Source organism: Rhamphochromis sp. 'chilingali' (assembly GCF_963969265.1).
Source record: "Rhamphochromis sp. 'chilingali' genome assembly, chromosome: 20".
Classification (NCBI taxonomy): domain Eukaryota; kingdom Metazoa; phylum Chordata; class Actinopteri; order Cichliformes; family Cichlidae; genus Rhamphochromis; species Rhamphochromis sp. 'chilingali'.
Window position 1 is genome coordinate 1,257,501 of NC_137947.1, and position 25,772 is coordinate 1,283,272.

The window sequence follows — 25,772 nt, forward strand, 5'->3', positions numbered from 1 at the left end:
TCCCTCCGTGCTACTTTGATCTTGCCCTCTAGCCAGGGCGCAAGATATATATATATATATATATATATATATATATATATATATATATATATATATACACACATACACATACACATACACACACACATATGTATATATATACACACAAATATATATACACACACATATATACATACGTATATACATACATATATACATATATATACACACACACACACACACACACACACATATACTGGGTGAATGTGCAGTAGTAGCAGTAAGCAGGTGAATTCTGTACATTAATAAGAATAGACATCTGACTATTTTACAGAATAGACAATATAAACATATTTAAAATTAAAGGAATTTGAAATGTACATTGTTCCTTGGTTTAGTGTCTGGAAGAGAGTCCTGTCTCAGTCAAGTATAGATGATGTGGGAGGGCGGGTGTGTGTGTTTAGGGCCCGGATGGCTTGGGGATAGAAGCTCCTCTTGAGTCTCTCCGTCCTTGCCCGGATGATGCGGAACCTTCTACCAGATTGCAGAAGTTGGAACAGTTTGTTGCCAGGATGGGACGGGTCCTTCAGTATCTGCGCTGCTCTAGTCCGGCATCTCCTGGTGTAGGTGTCCTGAAGCGGGGGGAGAGCAATCCTGCAGCAGCATTCTGCTGTACAGATCACTCTCTGGAGAGCTTTTTGGTCCTTCACACAGCTGTTCTGTGTGAGGATGCTCTCCACAGCGCCTGTATAGAAAATCCTGAGGATCTCTGGAGAGACCCTGAACTTCCTCAGTTGTCGTAGGTGATACAGGTGCTGCCTAGCCTTTTTGGTCTGGACCTGAATGTGGGCAGCCCATGTCAGGTCTGAGGAGATCTGGACACCAAGGTACTTGAAGGACTGCACCCTCTCCACTGGAGCTCCATTGATGATAATGGGCTTGTAGTCTCTGTGCTGACCCCTTCTGAAGTCCACCACCAGCTCCTTGGTCTCGCCGACGTTCAGCTGGAGGTGGTTGTCCTGGCACCATGATGCCAGATTCTTCACTTCGTCCATGTAGGCCGCCTCATCGTTGTTGGAGACGGCACCCAGCACCACTGTGTCGTCAGCAAACTTCACAATGGTGTTGGAGCCATGGGTGGCCACACAGTCTGAAGTGTAGAGGGAGTAGAGCAGTGGCGAGAGGACACATCCCTGAGGTGCTCAACACAGGAGCACTTCAGGGATGTGTCCTCTCGCCACTGCTCTACTCACATCAGTGGGGAGGTAAGCGTTGGAGGTGGCGTTGGATCCGGGGTAGGGAGGGTGATGCGTCGGTGAGTGCTCATCAGTATCAGTATATGTATGTGTGTGCATGTCCATAGTTCAGCTGAGACAGTGTCTTTCGCCCTGCTAGGCTAAGTAAACAGTCTTCCAGCCAACTCAGGTGGCCTTGCATGGAATGGGAAGGAACAGACTAAACACAGTCGTTATCAGGGTGTTTTGTTCAGCTCTGACCTTGCAGCTGGCGCCGAGAGGGTATCCGCATGAAGTGATGGTATTTTTACTTTAGTGCGAACAGCTCATATGAATTTCAAAGCAGTTCTACAGTCCAACACTGGTCTCTCAATCTCCCGTTGGAGAGCCACGAGCTTCGCCATACTTGCGTTCTGTGATATTGCCATTTCTTGTGCTCAAGGAGCCAATTTCTGAGAATTCACGGCAGTGTGCCTCCCCGAGATGTCATCCAATTTGCGCCCAGAGATGTTATTCCGAGCGAGCCCTTCCAAGATGTATCCAGTCTGCAGTCAGAGATCTTATTCTGAGTATTCACAGCAGCCGTAGCCTCTCCAAGATCTTATCTGTGCTGCACTCAACGAGCCCATTTTGAGAAACTCACGCCTCTCCCATCGTTCCAATCCCAGCGGGCAGCCTTGTGGGGGTTTGAACAGCCGGTTCCGCTTTCTTAATTCTTCGATAAGTCAGGGCCAAGCCAGCTCCGATCAGCCAGAACCCTGTTATCATGGTTCCGAATAGGTAGATATCTTCAGCACTCAGGCTCACCCGAGCTCAGACTTCTCGTTGAGAAAGGGGTGTCAATTGCATTTAGGGACCAGTTGATCCAATCCATAATTCCTCTTTTAGGTTTTAGAGAACAGATTGTGAGAGAGTGTTCCAGGGAAAATACAAAAAAAACACGAGACTAGACAAGGACATAAGCAGGGAAGATAAGGGAGAGGAGAAAAAGTGCGTCTGCCTCCTCCGAGAGCCAAAGAAGTTATGTATTTATGTTAAAAAATTTTGATGGCAACAACATATCACAAAAACTTGGGGCAGCCAACATGGCTAGAAGGCTAGAGGAACATTTTGCAACTACTATCGTGGGGCAACCGTGGCTCAAGAGTTGGCAGTTCGTCTTGTAATCGGAACGTTGCTGGTTCGAGCCCCGGCTCGGACAGTCTCGGTCGTTGTGTCCTTGGGCAATCCATTATTATTATTATTATTATTATTAGAATGTCTCCAAAGCAAAGACAGGCAGAGGGTCACTAATCTGCAAAGATACTGGTGCATCCAGTGGTAACCCTCAGCCTCCTAGCAGACATACCTATGGTATCAATTTCAAAATCCTAGATAACACCCTAAGTTATTGCATTCACAAGATTTTCAGGAAACATGACCTTTGACCTTGACATCAATGAGATTCAATTGCGTGCTAGATTTTTAGTAGATACACCTATGATATCAACATAAAATTCTTACTTGATATTATGATATCAGTGTTGCCTGATGTACTATTACCTCAGCATCCACAATATATAATATCATCAAAAGAATTGATCAATCTAGCAAAATCATGGTGTAAGGGACAAGGGTGATTTGAAAAATTGTTTTAAATTCATTCTGGAAAACATGGATGTTCCAGGCTTAAAAGGAGGGCGAGCACCGATCTTGTTATTAGTGGTTGCTTTCAGTTCAGCTAGAACTCTGATGGTATGGGGGTGCATAAGTGCCTAATGTCTAACAAAGGCGTAAAAAGTACAACTGTTTTTGTGTTAGTTAAGTGGTGTATGTTTATCTTGGTAACTTCGGGGGATACACAAACTTTTTTACAACTGTTTGCGTATGCCAATATACATAATATCTTAGCAGACATTATCAATTTCTTCCAAACGCAAACTTATCGATGAAGTCCAAGTGTTTAATCTTTAAATCCTTTGTGACTGAACAATGTAACCACAACACACTGGGCCCTACTTTTTAAAATGGCAAAGGATCAGCAGATGAAACGTTTATTAACCTCTGATGTTCAACAAACCTACATGAGTGCAGAAAAAAAATCATATTCTTTTCTCTAATTGTAAGATGCTTTCATTAAAAAAAGCTAACTTTTTACAGTATGTCAGTTTATCTTAAAAACTATTTTTGACTTTATTGGACAGTGTTTGGACAGGCTAGCTTACTTATAGTCATGAATTTCTAACCTCTGAAGTTTAGATATTTCGTTAATTTAAGAAAGTCTACAAAGCGTAACTTTTACTGTACTGGTAGACAATGATGTAATTTTGCGCATCCTTGTATCTAATGTTTATTTCATGCTCTTACTTTCCAAGTGAACTGCTTTTCTTTTGTTGTTGGGTTTCTATGGTTAAAACTGGGTCTTTGCACTTACCTCCATGCGTCCCTCCTGCTCCAGTGGTTTGATCCCTGCAAAGATGTCTGGCTCCTCCTCCTGATGGTTGTCAGCTAGCTGTCTGTCTACACCCTCTTCTGAAGCAGCACTCAGATAGTATGCCTGGTAGTCATCTTCACCCACAGCTTCTCCTTCAGCAGCTGCACGTACAGCTTCAGCTCCTTCACGAGCTGCTCCACCTACCACTACTGCTCCACTTCCTGCTACTGCTGCAGCAGACACCAACTCTTTGCAGCCTAGCACTGGCTTAGCAGATGTTTGAGGGGTGCCTGATCTCACTGTAACTGCTGAAACTAAAGGCTGGTTACTACCAGCTGAATCTACATCTTCATCTATGTTAAGTGCTGGCTCCACCTCGGCTTCCTTTTCTGCTGTGCTGGGCATGCCCACAACTATCACTCCATTCTCTTTCAAAGGGAAACAAGGTGGAGCAGGCTCTGCAGCAGCAATTGCTGCAGAGTCACGGCTGCTATGCTTTGTTTCAAAAATCTTGCTCCCTCCACTGTTGCACTTCCGTGAATCTCGGAGCAGTGGACTTGGAGAGGGCAACATCTCTGGTGGTGGTGGGAGAAACTCGAAAGTGTTACTAGCCTCAGCCCCCAAAGCCAGATTGCAGCCGTCATCCAGACTGAGCTCAGCCAAGTCTGGCTCCAAGGAGCTATCTTCACTACTAGTTCTGCGTTTGGCACTTGTATGCTTACTACTTCCTAATCCTCCACCACCGCCAGGTCCTCCTCCTGTTGCCCCCTTCCCACCTCCCTGAGTCAGTTTCAACTTTCCTCCAGAGGAGGAACCCGGGCCTTTGTACATGCACTTTCCTCCTCCATCTTCCAGGGATAGTGAGACACTCCCTCCCAGTCGAACAAGCATCCCTCCACCTCCACTCACTGACAGTCCCTTCCTCTTGGTCAGAATGGTCTCCTTAGGTCGCACTGCTACCTCCTGTTGTGTGGAGTTACTACTTGCCCTGCCTTTATACTCTCCTGCCGGTCCGCCTTCAGCTCTGGCCCCTGATTCAGAAGAGTCAACACCACCTCCTGCAGGCGACTTGATTCCTCTCTGGTGCAGCATTGCCCTGGACCAGCAGAACGTGGCACTCTTCTTATCTGCACTGCAGTAGGTAATGCCATCCAATGGGTAGGCCACCTCCCAGTTGAAATAGCAGGACTCCACAGCAGGTTTAAAGCCTTGAAACAGTTTATCCAGGGACTTGCGATGCTGTCCCCGCTTCACTATCTCTATAACTTTCAGGTGCCACTGCCTCAGCTGACCGGCCAGTTCCAAACGCCTAGAAGAGAATGTCCATAGTCTTTATATTTAACATGAATTGCTACTTCATATTCACTGGCACCCTAAATATGTAGTTACACACAATTAGTGATAAATGTGCTAGCAGAGGCTATTTTTTAATAATAGAATTTATACTTCATGACTAAAATTCTGTGACAGGTGAACCAATCCATGACCAGTATGTAGCACGGTGTCTGTGGTCTGACCTGCAGGGGCTCATAGTGGGGTCGAGCACTGCCAGCCTCCAAAGAACCACCATCTCATCACACATGCTTGCACAGGCATGAGCGGCTACTTCTGACTGTCCGTTGCTCCGGCCAGTATGACCACTAGCACTGCTGTGTGACGCTGATGTGCGAACGCTATACCACCAGCTAATGATCTGAATAGACACAGACAAGTGTGTGTGTGAGAATCAGTGTAATATGTACATAATGATTTCATACCAAATGTATGAAATATACATCCCTGTTTCCAAAGAATGTTGGGTGCTGTGAAAATTCATATCCTGTCCTTTATGCATAGGATATATGCAGCGTATCAGATGATGAACTCAGGAACAGCACCTTTTTTTGTTAAAGTGCCAATTATGAATTTAAGTCATATGCATTGTAGATAAACCAGGATACAGGCTACCCATGCTGCATCAGCTCCTCCTTTAACAACCCGTGTACGCATTTAGGCACAGAGGAGATCAGCTGCTATGGTTTTGAGTGATTTTTTCCATCATTGCCAAATACAGATTTTAGAGGCATTGGGCCTCTTTTGTGTTATTTTTTTGTTTCATAATGTGCCAAATGTTTGGCTGGACACAGGACAGCCTAGTGCTCCAACTCTTACTACATAGTCATACTTGAAGAGAATGTGGTTTTTCCTAATTTCTAAAGCAAGGAAAGGCATCTTTGAACTGCCTTCTCTGGAGCAGTATGTTGCCATCAAGCTATAACCTAATGAAAACATGATATTTACAATTCAGTTGGGTTTTTTGTAGTCTTGTCCTACTTTGAGGGCTTTTTTTTTAAAATAGGAAAACTGCAAAGGCTTCACAGACATTTCTTTCCCCTTTAACAGTACATTAAAAGTAAGGGTCCCATGTCTAAATCTTTTCTTCTTTGTACTGGGTTACTCTCATCTTTTGGAAGTCATCTCAGAGTAATGGCCAACATACCTGTTCGTAGGTGAGGCACTGTTCAGTGAGAATCTCCAGCAGCGGGGCAGCATTGCTGTCTCGCCTCTTAAACATCTCCCTGACAATGGACAGAAGGTTCCAGATGCCTTCTGGCTCTCTACCCCTCAGAGGTCGCAACAGACATGCCCATTCAGCAGCTGCTGGTGGCTCGGTGGATGACAGGTACATGGAGTTCACATCACTGAGGATAACACAAATAGTACTGGTTTAGGCAAAGTAACGCTGAGGTACATTTACTAAAAAACAAACTATATCCAGTGAAAGATTTACTGTAGCACTTTCTCGTCAACACTACGTCATATGCATAAGATGAAGGGTAATCATGTGTGACAAATCACGCCTACCTGAAAACAACAGGTGAAGGCCCACAGAACTTGTGTAGAGTCTTTTTGATGTTGTCACTGAGGGTTGACTCATCCAAATACCAGGTGCTCTGGTCCGATGCTGAAGGGCCTGCTGTTGGATCTACAAAAATAAATTGTGCAGAAATAATTGAATCTTAAGAAAAAACATCTACTCTACACAATAAACTACAGAAGGCTTTGCTTTTCCATTAACAATTAAAAGGCATCAGAGTCCCCCATGAAAAGAAAATGTGGAACAGTAGTGATTTTATAGAAATGCTTTCATTTCTCCAAGAATAGTCTAAGGAGCTTGGAAAGAAAAGCGTCTGGACTTCTTTAAGTTTCTTGAAAATGTTTCACCTCTCATCTGAGAAGCTTTTTTCACTTCTAAGACCAATTGGTGGAGAGTCACAGATTTTTAAACCGTATTGGGAGTGTCCCTAAGAATGTTGTGGACCCCCTATTTTTCCTCTGCCTAATCACATGAGCCAAGGTATGAAAAACAGGTGTGGTTCACAATCAGCCAAGGTTTTGGGTGTGAGACCTTGTCCTACCCTATCCTGTGACTTACTGAGACCAAATGACCCGAGATGTGATGGCTACTCTTTCAAACCATCTGTCTTCTCTGTCCAAAAATTGACATTGGCATCCTCTAAAGAGCGATGTCCTTTAGATGCAGATGGACAGCCGAGTCTTGTCCTGTCAAGGTGGCTCCTGTGTGGCTGGGTCTGAAGTATTTTGAATGTTGTGTTGAATTCTATTCTATTCTATTTTGGGATGTCGTGTTTGGAAAAGTCTTTTCTGAGTTTCTCTGATAAACCTGCTCCATAAGGGATGACAATGTTGTTCCGTTTGTCCTTCTGATCCTCCCTAGTTGGTGTCTGATCTTCTTTTCTGTGCATCTTTACTGATTTGATGAAAGCTCAATTAGGATAACCCCAGAGCTTTCTAAGACAGCTTTTTAAGAGCTTTCTTTACATGTGTATGTTCCTTCTTTTTTCCCTTCTGGCTTCTCCCAACCAATTGCTCTTAGAACTGAAGAAGCTTCTCGGATGAGAGGCGAAATGTCTTCAAGAAACTTAAAGACATCACAAAGTTTATGTGATGCAGCCTCAGATTTTTCAAATGCTGTTTGTTTAGCAATCTGATACTGAACCTGGAGCTCCACACACAGTGTTGATGGCAGTGGACTGTGAGGACAGCAACTCATCCAGGAGTCGCTGGGCTGTAGGCAGGATCTGGAGAGAAATAACTGAATGAATGCATTTTCTTTAATCATTTGGTTTATAGAGATCATAAATAGCTTAAGATACCTGCTGAGGCAGCTCACTGATGAGGTACTGGGCAAACTTTTGAAGCTGGTCTCTCTGCAGTCTGGACAAAGACTCAGAAACTGGAGCCCTAAGACACACTGCTGATGCCTACGCACACACAGACACACACACACCATATTTGTTTAGGTATTTTTAAGGGGGATTGTAAACAGAAAGAAGTAAACAGATCAAATGTAGGAAAATACAGAGGAATGGCATTGCATTAATAGGTCCTTTAGTCAGTAGCCGTCCCAAGAAGCTAAATGGTGGTGTATTTGCATCCTTCCTGAAGGAGAATATTCAGCCATCAGGTCACGCCCTGAAATTCAAACTCATTTGGTTTACACAGTAAGATGAAAATCTTCCTTTGCGGCTGAATTAAAACAACTGCAAAGAAAAGTGGGCAAATTCTTTCAAATCAGTAATGTGAAAGACTAATGGTCCGTTATCACAAACACTTATATATTTCCATCAGAAGTTCCTGGGCAGGTAAAATGACAATTAGAAACACAAACCCACAAAAAAATGATCATAATCAAAAAACAACAAAGTCCCTGGAACGGCAGAATGGATCACTGTTTTCAAGTAAACAGATGACATGCGGAGGAATATTTTTTAAGATGACTGGTCTTTTAAGACGAGAGGTTTTCCAGGATATGTCCATCATCAAAAAGCTAAGTGTATTCATCTTGTTTAATTTTTTCCTACCATCATTTCACAAGAATTCCTTTATATTTTCTTCTTTTTTTTTAAGGAAAAACAAAGAGAAAGACAGGAAATACAGAGAGACAGAGACAGTGTAGTGTCAGGATTCAAACTACAGATCTGCTGCTTTACGCATGCACATGAATTCAGTATGTGTTCCAACCACAAAGTTAGTGGTTTACCCTTTAAATACCTGAATATTAACAAAAACTTACATTGTGGATCCTGAAGAGACAGAGTGCCACCACATGGGCACACCACTTGGCTCCTGCACCACAGGTACAGCTGCAGGAGGTGATGCGACAGCGATCAAACATGACCGCCACGTTGTAGGCTCCTTTAGACTGACTGGACTGAGTGGAGACTACTGTAGCACTGAGATGAAAGCCTTGTAAATGAAAACAGAAAAAAACAAAATCAGCAAAGACAACAATGAGTTTGAAATGGAAGCAAGTGCATTTCTTTGATTGGAAATTATATTTTAGTGTCCGACAGAATGGTTTTGGTTTTGATATTGCTTAGTCTTTTATTTAATATAGCTCTTTTGTGCAAAAGGTTTGCAATCTTACAATGATTAAATTCCAGACCAAAATATTCTCTCCCACAAAAAAAACAAAACGCAGGCATTGTTTGAGGTTTTTCCATTTTCTAATCCATGTCATCACACAACACATTTGTACAAAGTCCTACTAGTAATAAAGGAGAAGGTGCCTCAGTCATATAGCATTCACACCTATGGGCAATTTAGTGTTTCCAATTAACGTATCCCCACTAACTGCATGTCTTTGGACTGTGGGAGCAAGCCGGAGTACCCAGAGAGAACCCACGCAAGCATGGGAGAGCATGCAAACTCCACACAGAAAGACCCCGGCCTGATGCTGCAATTGAACTCAGGACCTTCTTGTTTTGAGGCAACAGTGCTAACCACCGTTAGCCGACCAGCACCTTAACCCACTCTGTATAATACATATCAAAAGTATTTGTCATTAAAAGTTGGATGCGTGTGCACAGCAAATGGCTTTGTAGAGAAACAACTTAAAAGGCCCTATATAGGTGAAAAACAACAAAACAAACAAACCAAAATGTCACCATTTAATGTGGTATTTGGAAGATTTGCAGTTAAAAGTTGGAAATTGGGTTTAGATATTACACATACCCAGCATTCTGAAAACAGGATTATACTAATAGCAGACTTGTAGAAATAATGGAGGTAAATGGAGTACCTTTGAATCACATGATTTACTGTAACCTGCACATGGTGTTATTCTAAGCTTGGTGATTGTAGAAGAATATAGTGTGATATACCAAAGTTAGAACACCAGAGAAATGTTTTCCATAAGAGTACTCATTCTTATGTAAAGGATTACTCTACTTACCAATTTGCAAAGGGTCTTTGACAGCTCTGATCCTATAGAGTTGTTCTCCACGCTGGAATTCATCTGGACTCCCATTAGCAAGGCAGGAATATAATCTGCAGCAGTATGAAACCAAAGTCAAAGAGTCAAAGCAGAGTCAAAGTCAGCATAGCCTAGATAGTTTAAAAAAAAAAATCATCCTGTTACTTTTATTAGCAGTCACATTGCCAATAAACATCAGTCAACCAGACAGCCATGGACGCCTTTCCTTTCATCCAGTCTCGATTTTGTTTATTTCAATACTTTTTTCTGTGCAAAAATAGTTTTGTTTCCTGTTTGGAAACAAACAGGAAACAAAAAACAGGAGATTGAATTTTCTGGATTAATTTTGCAGTTATCTATTTTACTTTACCTAAATGTTAAATGCAATATTTTTAAACCCAAGGTTGACCCCTTTTTGGATTTCAAATCCGTTGTAGTGGTGGGCACACTAAGAAAATTTGTTACTGTCCACCAGTAACCAACAACCAGTAATGGAGAGAGAGAGAAGGCTGAATATATCTACACTTATGTGCAAAGGTTTGGGCACGTTGCATCTTTTTTTTTTTTATATTTCATGTTTGTGTTTTTATGAATAAACAAACAGAAACCCCAACTGTTACATGTGACACAATCTTTGATTTCATCTGGGTTTAACAGAATATACTCCTAACTTAATGGTTAGTGATACAATATAGAAATAGAAACTATTACTATACTATATTACATGTGAATACATTGATGAATGTTCATTTCTCATTTCATTTCTTTTCTTTTTGATGCAGCATGCTTTTTCCCCACAGCCTTGGTCCAACAGTCTCCGTAACAAAGTAATATTTGAAATTTCCCAATTAAGAGGAATTAATGCATTTATGGTTTTTATCTAAGGCGAATAAAGGGTTTAAAAAACAAATCCTCACCTGATGTCCTCTTCATTCTCAGGGAAGCTCCAGTAGGCAATGCGAAGCTGGAGCTGTTCTGGGACAGGAGGATAGACCTTCTCTACCACTTCAAATGGGATGTGAAAGGCGACCTGTTTTGCTGACAACTCCACCAGTGGAATCACCTGACCATCTGAGGAAAACCATCAAAGAGAAGATGATCAGCACAGTCAGGTGACAAAAAAAATCTTTAATGTCTTATAGGGCTGCTCAAGTAATCGAATTTTAATGACGATTACGATCTGGGCTTTCAACGATCATTAAAAATGACTGAGCCGATTATTAGCCCCTCCCTCGTGCTTTACTCTCGTGCTGCTCCGTGTGGCAAATCGAGCGCACCTCTCTGCATTTCGAATACGTGTCACAACAATTAAGAGCAGCAGTCTCCAACCTTTTTTGCGCCAAGGACCGGTTTATGCCCGACAACATTTTCATGGACCGGCCTTTAAGGTGTCGCGGATAAATACAACAAAATAAAACTAGTACCGGTACCGAAAAAAAGAAGATTTACTCATAACACACGTGAAAAGACCCAGGAAAACTGAGTTAACAACAAAAACGATAACAAAATAACGCTGAAAACCGATAAAAACCCTGAAAACTATACATTTCACACCTGAGCCTCAACTCTCGCGGCCCGGTACCAAACGACTCACGGACCGGTACGGGTCTGAGGCCCGGGGATGGGGGACCGCTGATTAAGAGGACCCGAGGGAAGCTTGGAAAGCTAAGCAGAAGTTATTTGGAGAGAAGAGTGACTGCCGTTGGTTGAAAAGAGAGGTAAAAAAAACTTCAGTGGTGTGGAAACATTATGGGTTCACGGAGTCAGATGTGGATCAAGTAGACAGTGTGTAAACTTTGCTACAGTGTTACATTTTTCATTTATGTTTATATTGCAAACATTTGCACTGTTATCAGTATTTGCACACTATTTTATATTTTTTTTTGACAATCTTTAAAGTCATTATTCAATACCTTGTTATTGTTAAATAAATATCGTCAAATAATCGAGATCTCACTTTCAGTGAAAATAATCGTGATTATCATTTTTGCCATAATCAAGCAGCCCTAATGTCTAACTTAAATTCTTGCCAAAAAAAGTAATAATTTTTTACTAATCACGGTCTTCCCACAGAAATATCATTAAGTATACTGTAGCTACACTCTCTCTGAACTAACCTCATTATTTTCTCCAAGTCATTAAAAATGTCTTACCATTAACTAATGTTTCAAATTTAAATATGGTCGGTTATCCCTGTTAACTGGCTACATGCCACAGGCTTTTATGGTGGCTGTAATTAAACCATTGCTTATTTGATCTAGACGTGTTAACCAATTATAAGCTGATTTCTAACCCTTTTATTTCAAAGGTTTTCCTAATAGTTGTTGTAACACAACTAGACAGTAATTTGCGCCGGAATGATTTAACAAAGTTTCAGTCACTATTTAGAGTGGATCACAGCACAACACCAGTGAATGTTACATATGATCTTATGGCCTCTGACAGTAAACTTAAAGCACTTCAGTTGTTCCATATTTTGTCACGTTACAGCCATATTACAAAATGCAACATTCATTTTTCACCCTAATAGTTTACACATGAATACTCCGTAATGTAAAAGGGAAGCGTTTGCTTGAAAATCTTTACTAATCATCAACAACATGGTCTGGGCCTCCAGTAACAGTGGGAGGAATCGTTCAGTAATTTTTGACCAGAGTGTGTCCTGCAGAGTATTTTTTCAACAAATATGTAGCACCGCTTTCTTTCACCTAATCAAAATGATAATAATTAGAAACGTCCCATATGTTCCCTCATCCCTGCAAGACTGGACTATTGTAATGCATTAGTATTGTACTCTTGGTGCTCTAAAAACTCCCTGAAAAGCCTTCAGCCTTTTTTATATTCCTTAAGACTGGCCTTTATACTCTTTGGGGTTTTGGAGTTGAGCACACTATATGCTCTGTAATCTGAATACTTGAATAATCAGGCTTTGTTATATAGCTTAAAGATCTCGTAGGACCAAAGCATCTAAACAAAGTACTTCACTCTCAGACTGCAGGCAGTGAACTGTGGTTCCTACAGTTCCTACAAGTAAACTGGGAGCCAATCCCCCTCCTCTGGAACCATTATACCAGTTTGATTTCAGGAGATAGACACTAACTACTTTCAAAATTAGACTTCAAACTTTACTGATCCCAGTTCACCCTGGTCCAGTCGTCTGTTATGCTGCGATAGGCTCAAGCTTCGGCGGGACTTCCCATGATGCAATGAGCACTTCTCCACTCCACTCTTTACTTTCCATGTGTTTATACAGCACTGGTGTATGTCACTAAATTTCTCCAGTAGCTTTAGTTGGGTCTTTGACTCTATGTTCTCCTTTCTTTTCTCGTTCCCTGTAACTTGGTATCAAAGTGTGTGAAAATACAGTGCCGATCAAAAGTTTAAGACCACTTGAAAAATGGCAACAAGGAATGTGGTCCCGTTTCAGTTTTCAGTAAATTGCATGCTCAAAAAATGTTTTGTCTCACTCCCATTTCTTCTCGTTGCATGCTGAAGTTCTACTTGGAACCTTGGTAAAATCCAAACATGCAAAATATGATTTTTTTTTGCCATTTTTCAAGTGGTCTTGATTGGGACTGTAGTATTGCCAGTGACAGAGTGACATATGTTTCTAAAATATTTTGTTCTTGACACACTTTCACTTCATTTCAAGCTGTTTGTAATGAATCATGCAACCTGAGAGAAACCAATAACAAAACATTTCTTAATATTGTAATTCTGAAAAAGTAAAGTGAAAATAACGGCACAAAAGAAGAGATGGACAACACTAAATGTGGGTAGCATAACCATAATGACAGGATGCTTATTGAGAGCATAGGGGTCTGCCAGTGAAATAAAAAAGGCTTCAGATTACAGACCTCATTTACAAGCTACTACTTTTGCTGGTGTTTACCATATATGGAGGAAAGCACTGTTCATATAATGCCATGCTGGTGTAAAGGCCCCAGGGTTTGTGGTAAAAGGCCATAGGAAAGCCACCAAGAAAAGCTGACCAGCAGTCCTGATCTGTTTTAAGTATATCGGTAAGCTAAGGTATAGTGTGATAAAATACACGTTTCGATGTTTGTTTGCCTTGCTGAGATAAAAACAAATGCAAACATCAAGCACCACTCATTTTTCCCTTACATTTATGGAAATAACTGGCTTCAATTAGAAGGGCCTGTTTACAGGGAGTCATAAAGGTAATGACTATTTAAATCAATTTCAAATAAACATAAAGCCTGTCAAAGGTCTCAGAATTTATATCTATGTTTCACTGCTTTGCAAAGCTGTTCAATTTAACCAGAGGCTGAACGCTGCCAACATTAATCAGAGCCACATACTGCCATTTCCCCCCTCAAGTAGTAAGAAAATAAACAATTTTCAGTTACAGTGGGGCAAAAAAGTATTTAGTCAGCCACCGATTGTGCAAGTTCCCCCACCTAAAATGATGACAGAGGTCAGTAATTTGCACCAGAGGTACACTTCAACTGTGAGAGACAGAATGTGAAAAAAAATCCATGAATCCACATGGTAGGATTTGTAAAGAATTTATTCGTAAATTAGGGTGGAAAATAAGTATTTGGTCACCTCAAACAAGGAAAATCTCTGGCTCTCACAGACCTGTAACGTCTTCTGTAAGAAGCTTTTCTGTCCCCCACTCGTTACCTGTATGAATGGCACCTGTTTGAACTCATCATCTGTATAAAAGACACCTGTCCACAGCCTCAAACAGTCAGACTCCAAACTCCGCCATGGCCAAGACCAGAGAGCTTTGGAAGGACACCAGGAAAAGTATTGTAGACCTGCACCAGACTGCGAAGAGTGAATCTACAATAGGCAAGCAGCTTGGTGTGAAAAAAATCAACTGTGGGAGCAATCATCAGAAAATGGAAGACATACAAGACCACTGATAATCTCCCTCGATCTGGGGCTCCACGCAAGATCTCATCCCGTGGGGTCAAAATGATCATGAGAACGGTGAGCAAAGATCCCAGAACCACACGGGGGGACCTGGTGAATGACCTGCAGAGAGCTGGGACCAAAGTAACAAAGGTCACCATCAGTAACACACTACAACGGCAGGGAATCAAATCCCGCAGTGCCAGACGTGTTCCGCTGCTGAAGCCAGTGCATGTCCAGGCCCGTCTGAAGTCTGCCAGAGAGCACATGGATGATACAGCAGAGGATTGGGAGAATGTCATGTGGTCAGATGAAACCAAAGTAGAACTTTTTGGTATAAACTCAACTCGTCGTGTTTGGAGGAAGAAGAATACTGAGTTGCATCCCAAGAACACCATACCTACTGTGAAGCATGGGGGTGGAAACATCATGCTATGGGGCTGTTTTTCTGCCAAGGGGACAGGACGACTGATCTGTGTTAAGGACAGAATGAATGGGGCCATGTATCGTGAGATTTTGAGCCAAAACCTCCTTCCATCAGTGAGAACTTTGAAGATGAAACGAGGCTGGGTCTTCCAACATGACAATGATCCAAAACACACCGCCCGGGCAACAAAGGAGTGGCTCCGTAAGAAGCATTTGAAAGTCCTGGAGTGGCCTAGCCAGTCTCCAGACCTCAACCCCATAGAAAATCTGTGGCGGGAGTTGAAAGTCCGTGTTGCTCGGCGACAGCCCCAAAACATCACTGCTCTCGAGAAGATCTGCATGGAGGAATGGGCTAAAATACCAGCTACTGTGTGTGCAAACCTGGTAAAGACCTATAGTAAACGTTTGACCTCTGTTATTGCCAACAAAGGTTATGTTACAAAGTATTGAGTTGTATTTTTGTTATTGACCAAATACTTATTTTCCACCCTGATTTACCAATAAATTCTTTACAAATCCTACCATGTGGATTCATGGATTTTTTTTCACATTCTGTCTCTCACAGTTGAAGTGTACCTCTGGTGCAAATTACTGACCTCTGTCATCATTTTAGGTGGGGGAACTTGCACAATCGGTGGTTGACTAAATACTTTTTTGCCCCACTGTAGTTTCATCAGTTGAAACTCACACCCAATGAGGGAGCAACTGATGTTTTAGCGAAAATAAGCTGTGTAAGTTTCTATCTGCAAAATATCTGTCAATTTTACTTGCTTAGCAATAAAAAAGGGGGTAAAATGCATATTCAACTCCTCACCAGTTTTCTAAGTAAATATATTCATGTAAGTGCTGTTGACATAGAATTTTTACCAGATGTCAAAAACAACCCATCCAATCCACACACACACACACACACACACACACACAACTAACCATCTACCAGCAAGCTTTTTATTGTCATTAAGCATCCAGTGTTAAATGAAATTAGAAGCACAACAACTAACAGTAAAAACAAATCTAAAAATACCAACTTTCCAAATGTACAAGGTTTATACAGATGTGCAATGGTAACGTCTTGTGCGGTGGTGGTGATGTTTATTTGTGATTGTGTGTTGCAGTGTGTATGTGATATTTATATGTGTGGTAGGGGTGCTGATGTGTGAGTTCGGGTGAGGCAGGGACGTGGTCAGCATTGATGGCTGGCAGAAGCAAACTGTTGCCGGGTTTGTTAATCCTGGTTTGAATTGACCTGTAGCGTCTCCCTGAGGGCAGCAGGTCACACAGGTGAGATGGAAGAAGGGTGGAGTCTCTTGTGATTGCCTCAGCTCTACTGAGGCAGCAGGATGTATTAATGTATTAATAGAGGGCAGCTAATGACCTTCTGCACCAGGGGTGTCGAACTCCAGGCCTTGAGGGCCGGTGTCCTGCAGGTTTCTCAGACAGGAAGGCACAGCAGCGTCTGCAGTGATGATGGTAGCTGTGTTTACAATCCAGGAGATGTCGATAGACATCATGGTGCCCAGGGATGCGAAACCCTGAACTCTCTCCACACAGTCATCATTTAGTGACCCGTCTCTTCACTAAAGACCCAGTGGTAAGGTGGGTCAGCTCTGTTTTTCTGAAAGACCATGATCACCTTTTGTCTTTGTGGTGTTCAGAACCAGGTGTTCCAACTGGCTTGTAGTAGATGTATATAAAGTGTATACCTCAAGGATATGAACACCTTATGAAAGACATTATCAATTAAAGATCAAATAGGCTTTATTAAGGGACAATTAAACCCAAGATAACATAAGAACCATCCTGCGTATCACTGAATATATTAAACATAACTGTATCAGTGCGGCCTCAATAACTCTCGAGGCTGAAAACGCATTTGTTAATGTTAACTATACCAGGTACTTAAGAAATCTGGATCTGGATCAATGGGTTAAAAATAAATGAGAGAGACAGTGTACAACTGCACCTACCTGTACACCAGACAACACAGACTTTTGCTTAACAACAACACTTTTTGCAATTTTTATAAAAACATTGACACAATACGGCAGAATAACGATCTTAAAGTGGTACAGGTTGGGGGTGGCTGATGATGTAAGTTGCTATTTAGATCATCTAGACAGATGTCTTCCAATATTAATTAATCGGCTTTAGCTCTGTATTCTTTTCTGGATATAGAAATTTGCGGAGTCTGGCTAAAACACTTATTTGAGCATTGAACTATATTGTATTCAAAATTACACAGTTATAAAATATATATATATGAAAATTGAGTGCAAAAAATGAAATTACAAGTTACTTTAACAAGAAGAACGATAAACTATATTGTGGGTATCAAACATAAGGCACATGGGCCAGAATTGGACCAGCAAAGACTAATATGGCAGGTATGGTTAGTTTTACAAGTGATTCACCAAAGCTGCACTGTTTTCTAAACACTGGTGCCACAATTAAATGTAAATAACAAGCAGGGTATTTTCTATTACTGTTTTCTGTTACTATTTCTTTTTCTTTTTACAAAAACAGAAAAGCAAGTTTCACTGGTCCAGCCTACTTAATATAAAATGATCAAAATGAGCTGTAAATGGCCCATAATGTAAAATGAGTTTGACGTCCATGAATTACACGAAGCAAACCATATCAAAGTGACTGAAGACATTAAGAATAATACGGAAAGGTGAATTTTCCTTTCACTGCATTTTGGCTCAAAAATAGAGGCATTTTTTAAGGGGACCCATGAAGGTACCTAAGCCTTTTAAAAACATGGATAAAACTTACATGAAATGGCAACAGGCCAAGAATAACATTTCAAACTATGAAGGTGAGCAAACATGGAGGCATGGCACTGCCAAACATGATGAAATATTTCCATGCAGCACAAATTCGACCTGTAATCTGCTGGTCTGACAAAGATTATGAGGCTTAGTGGCAAAACTCAGAAGTATGCACAAGGAAGCGAAATTCAAAGTCTTACTGGAGAAGACTGGATTTGATAAGACTTTTTGGTTCCCCCTAAATGAGGAAATCTTTGTCTCCAACACAGGCATGTTGGAGACCACATGGAACAGGAAATGTAAACCATTCTCATGTCTTTTGACTTTGCTCAGGCATTTTTTTTTCCATAGACTGTTTATTTGGTAGTTGCCAAATTTCAGGGTTATGATATAAAAAGGCCATGTACCCTGTCGTATTTACGTAATATGGAAGGAAATACTGTATCAGGAGAAAACAGTTATTTGTTTAAAATCCTGTTAGTAGCTTGTAAGAAAGCCATTACAAAGAGGTGGTACAAACTGGAACCACCAACGCAATTCACAAGATAAGATTTCAGCAGAAACGGTGTTGAGAGAAATGAAAGAATGAATCAAAATCATGTATCGATGACAGGGTGAGGACTGAAATATTTTTGTAACAGGAACAAACTATTGAGATGACACAATATAGACTTTTTGTGGATTGATGTAATGTAATTTTTCTGTATTCTTTTGTGTATATTTGAAATGGAAAAAAGATTTTTATTCTTTTTTTAATGAAAGGATTTAAGGAACATTTAACAATTAGAAATCTCCACGACAACAAAAACACTTGGAGGACCTTTTAATTTCTGGCATTTGATGAACTAAATGGTAAATGGCCTGTATTTGTATAGCGCTTTTCTAGTCCCTAAGGACCCCAAAGCGCTTTACACAACCTGTCATCCACCCATTCACACACACATTCACACACTGGTGATGGCAAGCTACAATGTAGCCACAGCCACCCTGGGGCGCACTGACAGAGGCGAGGCTGCCGGACACTGGCGCCACCGGGCCCTCTGACCACCACCAGTAGGCAACGGGTGAAGTGTCTTGCCCAAGGACACAACGACCGAGACTGTCCAAGCCGGGGCTCGAACCGGCAACCTTCCGATTACAAGGCGAACTCCCAACTCTTGAGCCACGATCGCCCCAACTAGCCCTTTACAAGCTGAGCTCTGTTGGATACTAGAGAAGGTTTAAATGCCAAAAAGACTTCAGGATGTTCCTTCGTCCACCATTTAAGCTCATGTCAGCAGCAGAAATACAAGTTAACTTTAATTATGTTCATAACCCACTGAACTGTCAGCATATCTGCTAACAAGAAACTGTAGCCTCACTGTATTTACGTGCAGCACACTGTAGAAGTGGCTAGCACTGTCACCTCACAGCGAGAAGGGTCCCGATTTGAACCCAGGGTGTTAATGTCTGAACTGCATTTTCTTACGGTTCAGGGCTTTTCCTGGTACTCTGGTTTCCTCTCACAGTCCAAAGACATTTATTTTAGTGTAATTGGTGATCTAAATTGACTGTAGAGGTGAGGTATTTAAAGTCCTTGAAGTGTATATATATATATGCACGATCTGATATCCTCGTGTTGGTGTTGTTCCCAGATCATCATACTAAATGTTGTTCCAGGATCAACATTGCAAGTGACCAATCAGAATGTTGTGACGTCATACTTTTGCGACTTCAGGAAAAACCGGCGTAAAACAAAAAACTGTACTTAAGCTGCGAGAAACCGCCTCTGTCCGCCGATCAACGGACCCTGACCCTAACCCTTTAATAAACAGTAAGCAGAATTGATATTGTCCTTGCAACATTGGAATTTCATAAATGCACGAATGGCTTGGCGCGCAAAGGAATAACGTCACAACAATGTGATTGGTCACTTGCAATGTTGAACCTGGAACAACATTTTCATGATGGTCTGGGAACAACACCAACACGAGGATATCAGATCATCCATATATATATATATATATATATATATATATATATATATATATATATATAAAACAAAGTGGTCTCTAAATGAATGCTTATTTGATAAACACCATATAAATGTGGTTACACTAAAATACACTTCAGACACTCAATCAAGACTTCAGCATTTAAGAGAAGTGGGTTAGAAAATGGCTTAAAGTGTTTCTCTAAGATTGTGTCTAATAACTGTCACAAGCCTCATATCTTATTTAGCATCTCATTCCATTGTTGATGACCCACAGATTTACCTACCACTGAAACGTAAATCTGTGAGTCCTCTGAAGGGTTTGCTAGATTGTTTGGAGGATGTCAAGGCATGGACGGCTTTCAACTTTCTTAACTTAAATGCACAGAACACAGAGGTCATTGTGTTTGGTCCCTGTGACCACTATGACTTTGGCCCTTTATAAATGTATAAAAAACCCTTTGTGAAGAACCTAGCAGTGATTTTTGACAGTATGAAGTACAGTATGTTTGACACACAGATTAATGCAGTTTCTTTCATCTCTGTCTGCTTGCAAAAATGAAGCCATTCCTCTGTTTTACAGACTTTGAGAGAGCTATCCATCCTTCATTTCGCCTGACTTTTGTAATAGTGTCAGACTCAGGTGTCAGTCTGTCATCAGGTAGCCGACTGCAGTTGGTCCAAAAAGCTGCAGCACTGACTGGCACACGCAAGCGAGACCATACTAGCATCCTTACACTAGCTACCAGTTAGTTTTCAAATTGATTTTAAGATTTTATTATTCGTTTTTAAGGCGTTGCACGGGTTAGTCCCCTCATAGCTTTCTGATCGCTTAAATCGGTACACTCCTGCAAGATCACTGAGGTCTGCCGTTCATATGCTCCTGGCTGTCCCTAGGTCCAGATTAAAGCACAGAGCAGACTGGGCCTTTGCTGTAACTGCTCCTAAATTGTGGAACAAACTGCCCTTTCACATCAGGACCTCTGCTGTGAAGGGACACTTTCAAGTTTGTACTACTTTTATTTGTCTTATATTTTACTCAAATCTTCTCATTTTATACTTCTTTTTCTTAAATCTTGTTTTGCTATTTTTATCTCTTGATTATCTTAAATGTACAGCACCTTGGTCAACTGTTGTTGTTTTAAATGTGCTATATAAATAAATTTGACTTTTTTTCCTCATTTGTCTTAATATCCAGCATTTGTGTAGTATTACTTTTGGACAAAAAAGTTTATCCACAGTGTCATCACTTCCTCAGATACAAGACAAGCACAGTTTAGACTTCTGCTGGTGCTTAACTGCAGCACACAATGCAAAGGTGTCATATGTGAGTGCTGGCAACCCTTTAAAAAACTACAGCTAAAACAAGGAGAGCTAAGACTACAACTGAGAACAATTCCACATTCAGACCATGAACAGCATAGACGTCAGAACCATTCAAAACAAAAACATTGCTCCTGATGTGGCTCACGCAGTGCCTCTGTAAAATATAGTGGGTTGGTGTGAGAGGAGAGCTGACAGCTGGAAACTGAAGACATTATATTTAAGTTTCTATGCTGCTTGTTAACTGCTGTTTGATATTAAACACGACAGAGTGTTTGAATTTGTTCTCACATGTTAGCATTTTGCTCATGCATTTGTTTGGTGCTTACTAAAAAAAGTCTAAGCAGGTCAATAAAACTTCTCCATGGAGGAAGAACCCTGCCATCTGTATGACTATTTTATTACAAAATATATAGATAGTAAATATATAGATAGTAATGCGAGAAAAAAGTAATTGAATCCTTTCCTGAAAGCAGGACATTTAGCAAAATCAGAACTGATTTAACAGAATTTTTTCAGCATTTTCAAAGACATTTGGAACTTTCTGTGCGCTATTAGTTTAATCAGACTATATTATTACAATCTAATATCAGATTGTCAGATTCAAATTTCATGACCGATCAACAATAACATCTTGGTGCTTAGTGATAACAAACCTTTTCTTGTAATTGTATTTTAAAAGTCTAATCAAAATGTTTACTTTAATCTGACAGTGCAAAGTGGAACTGACAGACTGCTTTTCTTCTATATGATAAAATATCAACTGAATTAACAGGTTTTAAAAATTACTCCACAGTTTTGTTTCTGCTTCAAAAATTAATTTGCATGATTAATTAACAGTATAGTTTATATTATAAGATATCATAGCATCAAATGCGTTTCCCAGCAGCAACAGGTAATACTGCTATAGTACATTTTCAAGTATGTATAATGAATGGAAGCACATTGTGTGTGTGTGTGTGTGTGTGTGTGTGTGTGTGTGTGTGTGTGTGTGTGTGTGTGTGTGTGTGTGTGTGTGTGTGTGTCCCTCTCCGACCTTTAATCTTGACAGTGGGGGAGTTGGGTCCAGCAGACTGCTTCCTCCATCCCCTCCAGTTCTGACAGAGGCTCTCGGCCTCCGAGATGAAGGAGCAGAGAGAGTCTTCTTCGAATCGGTCCGAGTCTTCAAAGGAGAACCTCTCCCCATCCTCCCACTCGGCAAACATCAGTTCCATTACATCCACTCTTAAAGAGGTTAGGAGTCCCGGGACAGCGATTTGAGTCTACGGCCTTTCTGCCGTCTAAAAAACAAGGGGAAGCCCGACAAACAGTGCCCACAGCTCCAAAAGAGTCAGTCTGAACACTGGGGGAGGGGAGACCACTAACAACCAAATCACTGCCGAGAGGCTTATCGCCTCAAACACATACAATTTTTTAAAACAATGCTTTGAATAGTCTGCAAAAAATATATACAGCACAACTACAATTAATATTTGTCTACGTAGCTATTTGTGATTTCAGTCGGCATAAGCCACTGCGCAGAGGTGAAGCTTCCTTCCACACTTGGATTCAAAGCCAAAAACTCTGAATAGTGAAAAGTCTTTGACGGCAACTTTGCCGCTGAGATGCCCAACGACTCAAACTCACAAAGCAACGTTCCTGTCAAAAGTAGAAAATGAAAAACTCTCTCATCATAGAGCCACGAATAAGAATAGAAAACAGAGGTTAAAAAAAACGCTTGTTGGTGTAAATGTAAAGCCTCGTGAAGTCTCGAAGCGGTTTCGTTCATCCAGACGTCCTACTCTTTTCAGGCATTTAGCTCAACTCACACTGGGTATCAACATTAACTACTGCTGCATTATAACGATCCTGAAAGAGTCTTTCTCACAAGAAAGAAGATGTCAAACACCCGTGGTGTTAATATTGCAAAGTGTCTTCTCTGTTCCTCGTTTAATGAGCTAGTTTTAATGTCATTTTCATCTGCAATGGAAATAAGAATTAGCTAACGTTAGCAGATAGGCTAACAAATGCCTACTTGGATACTATAAACATGTCATGCGCTGTAGACAGTTAAACTACGATTAAATATCGTTTATATTTCCGACTACAGGCTTATTTTGCTCGATTTACCTTCGCTGTGCTACCTTATGTTAGCTATATGTACTAGCATTAGAAAGCTAACCTCCAGTCGGCTAAGTTCAACTAGCTTGAATAGCTGTTTGTTTACATTTACTGCTGATGTTGTACACCTTCCGCACATTAAGGACTACATACTTTCTTACATCGCATATCTTCCGGACTTAGGCATATATCTAGGTTACGCTTGTTTCATATTATGATCTAAATCCACGCTCTTAGCATTTTTTTCCGTTCTTTGTGCTGATATTAGAGGCTCTGTCTGACGTAAAAGCTGGCATATTCCTCAGTCAGATCTGATGAAGAAATTCAAACGAGTCCTTTAGATAGCTCCCTTCGCAACTGTCACCAGTTGTCCGTCTTAAAATCCTCTATGCCTTCAAATGACACCGGGATATCAGGATGATTTTTCCCTTATCCCACTCGTCAAAGCGTTATCAAAGTGTATCAACCTGTCTGCCGGGGGAAGATGGCTCACCTCTTCTACAGCTCCTCCTCGATCAGCTGATCACAGCTTCCGGTTGCCAGCTCTAGAACGACACCGCTGAGCCCGTTGCTGTAGCTCGGCTGGAGAAGCCTGCTGTGAGACGAGGCATTAACCAACTCGATACAGTTAAGCATAATGTATCGAGTATATCCACGTGTCATACTTAATCTGGGGTAATCAGTTTTGTCACTAATTAAGCCACTGCCTCCAAATTAATTATGCCACCACAGCCTCCAAACTTCAAAAGCCCGTTTTGTATTTGACAGCGAAGCTACCAGCAGCATAGTACTCTAGGGCTGGGTATCGTCACTGATTTCTAGAATCGATTCAATGCCGATTCACAAGGTCCCGAATCGATTTGATCCACGATTCGATTTAATTCGATTCAATTCGATTTGAATCTGGGAAATTTTGACAGCCAGAAATATTATAATTCAGATCAGTACATTTACATATTTTTGTATCTATAAAAAGGAAGCTGACACACGCAAGACTTTATCAAAGGTGTGAGCATCACAGCAGATGCCTTTGTGAGGATAAAACACAGAAAAACATAAAGGTGATTTTCATGGCCTGGGATTTTATAAAAATATTCTGCAGTACATCAAAAACGAAAGAAAACCATTAATCAACAATGAACAATACAATCAACAATCAACACATGAACAATACCTCTGAAATTACAGAGGTTTTATCAGAGACACGGCTAAGCGTTTTGCATTTTGCATAATTTTAAAAAGTTTAAATTTGTTCAGCATTGAATGGCAGAAGTTAGGTTTTCTTTTTGGAAGTATATAAAACGGAAAAAAAACACGTCGGTGAACAATTACTATTCTAAATGAATTATTATCCGTTATTTACCTGTGATTTATTATTATTATTATTTTGTTTGGTTTTTTTTAGCAATTCTTTACCACAACAGTTCACACTTGTTCTATGAGCCTCTCTGTAGGTTTCTTAGGTCTGGTAGACCTTCTCAGTATCTCAGACATTGGGGAAGGTGAAGGAGGCTCACTGTGGTGCTCAACAGGGTTAGCACCTCGTTGTTCAGTTCCAGTCTCTGTGTCCTGATGTTTAACATCCTGTGTCTTTAACAGACTTCTCCGGTTTCTTCTTAACACTTGTCCATTCTCTGTCTGAACAGCAAACGATCTGGGCCCTACTTCACTGAGAACTGTTGCTTTTTTGTCCCAGAAATCTGGACCTGCAATCCTCACAACATCTCTTTCCTGAAGCGGTTCCAGACGCCTTGCAGTTTTGTCATAAGATAAGATAAGATAAGATAACCTTTATTAGTCCCACACGTGGGAAATTTGTTTTGTCACAGCAGGAAGTGGACAGTGCAAAAGTTATGAGGCAAGAATCAGAATCAGAATCAGAATCAGAATACTTTATTGATCCCTGGGGGAAATTATTTTTTGTTACAGTGCTCCATTTTAAACCAACATTAAGACAAGACAGACAATACGCTAACTAAGAATAGTACAATATATACATATATATACATACATACATACATAAGTCACTTATAAATAAATATTTGGAAAAGAAACATGTGTAGTTGTAGCAGCAAACAGTGTGTTAAGTGGATGCGTTGTACAGGGAGATGGCCACAGGCAGGAATGATTTCCTGTGTCGTTCAGTGGTGCTTTTCGGTAATCTCAGTCTCTCACTGAACGAGCTCCTGTGACTGACCAACATGTCATGGAGTGGGTGGGAGGTGTTATCCAACATTGTCTTTATCTTGGACAGCATCCGCCTCTCCGACACCACCTTGAGGGAGTCCAGCTCCATCCCCACAACATTGCTGGCCTTACGGATCAGTTTATTAAGTCTGTTGGCATCTGCGACCCTCAGCCTGCTCCCCCAGCATGCAACAGCATAGAGGATCGCACTGGCCACAACAGACTC

The 25,772-nt window shown here is 41.0% G+C and overlaps 1 protein-coding gene across 2 annotated transcripts in view; it reads right to left on the bottom strand.

The window, feature by feature from the left end:
• zswim8 (zinc finger, SWIM-type containing 8) overlaps window positions 1–23,862 on the bottom strand; it is a 67,166-nt gene extending 43,304 nt beyond the window's left edge. For both annotated transcript variants that reach the window (XM_080869821.1, XM_080869822.1), the window contains exons 1-10: window positions 22,296–23,862; window positions 10,804–10,957; window positions 9,866–9,960; window positions 8,705–8,877; window positions 7,785–7,892; window positions 7,628–7,709; window positions 6,472–6,592; window positions 6,107–6,308; window positions 5,145–5,320; window positions 3,628–4,936 (exon numbers count right to left, since the gene is read on the bottom strand). In XM_080869821.1, the coding sequence (XP_080725947.1) occupies window positions 3,628–4,936; window positions 5,145–5,320; window positions 6,107–6,308; window positions 6,472–6,592; window positions 7,628–7,709; window positions 7,785–7,892; window positions 8,705–8,877; window positions 9,866–9,960; window positions 10,804–10,957; window positions 22,296–22,473 (2,598 nt within the window). In that variant the 5' untranslated portion in view covers window positions 22,474–23,862. The remainder of the gene's footprint in view (window positions 1–3,627; window positions 4,937–5,144; window positions 5,321–6,106; window positions 6,309–6,471; window positions 6,593–7,627; window positions 7,710–7,784; window positions 7,893–8,704; window positions 8,878–9,865; window positions 9,961–10,803; window positions 10,958–22,295) is intronic.
• Between the last annotated feature and the right edge of the window lie 1,910 nt (window positions 23,863–25,772).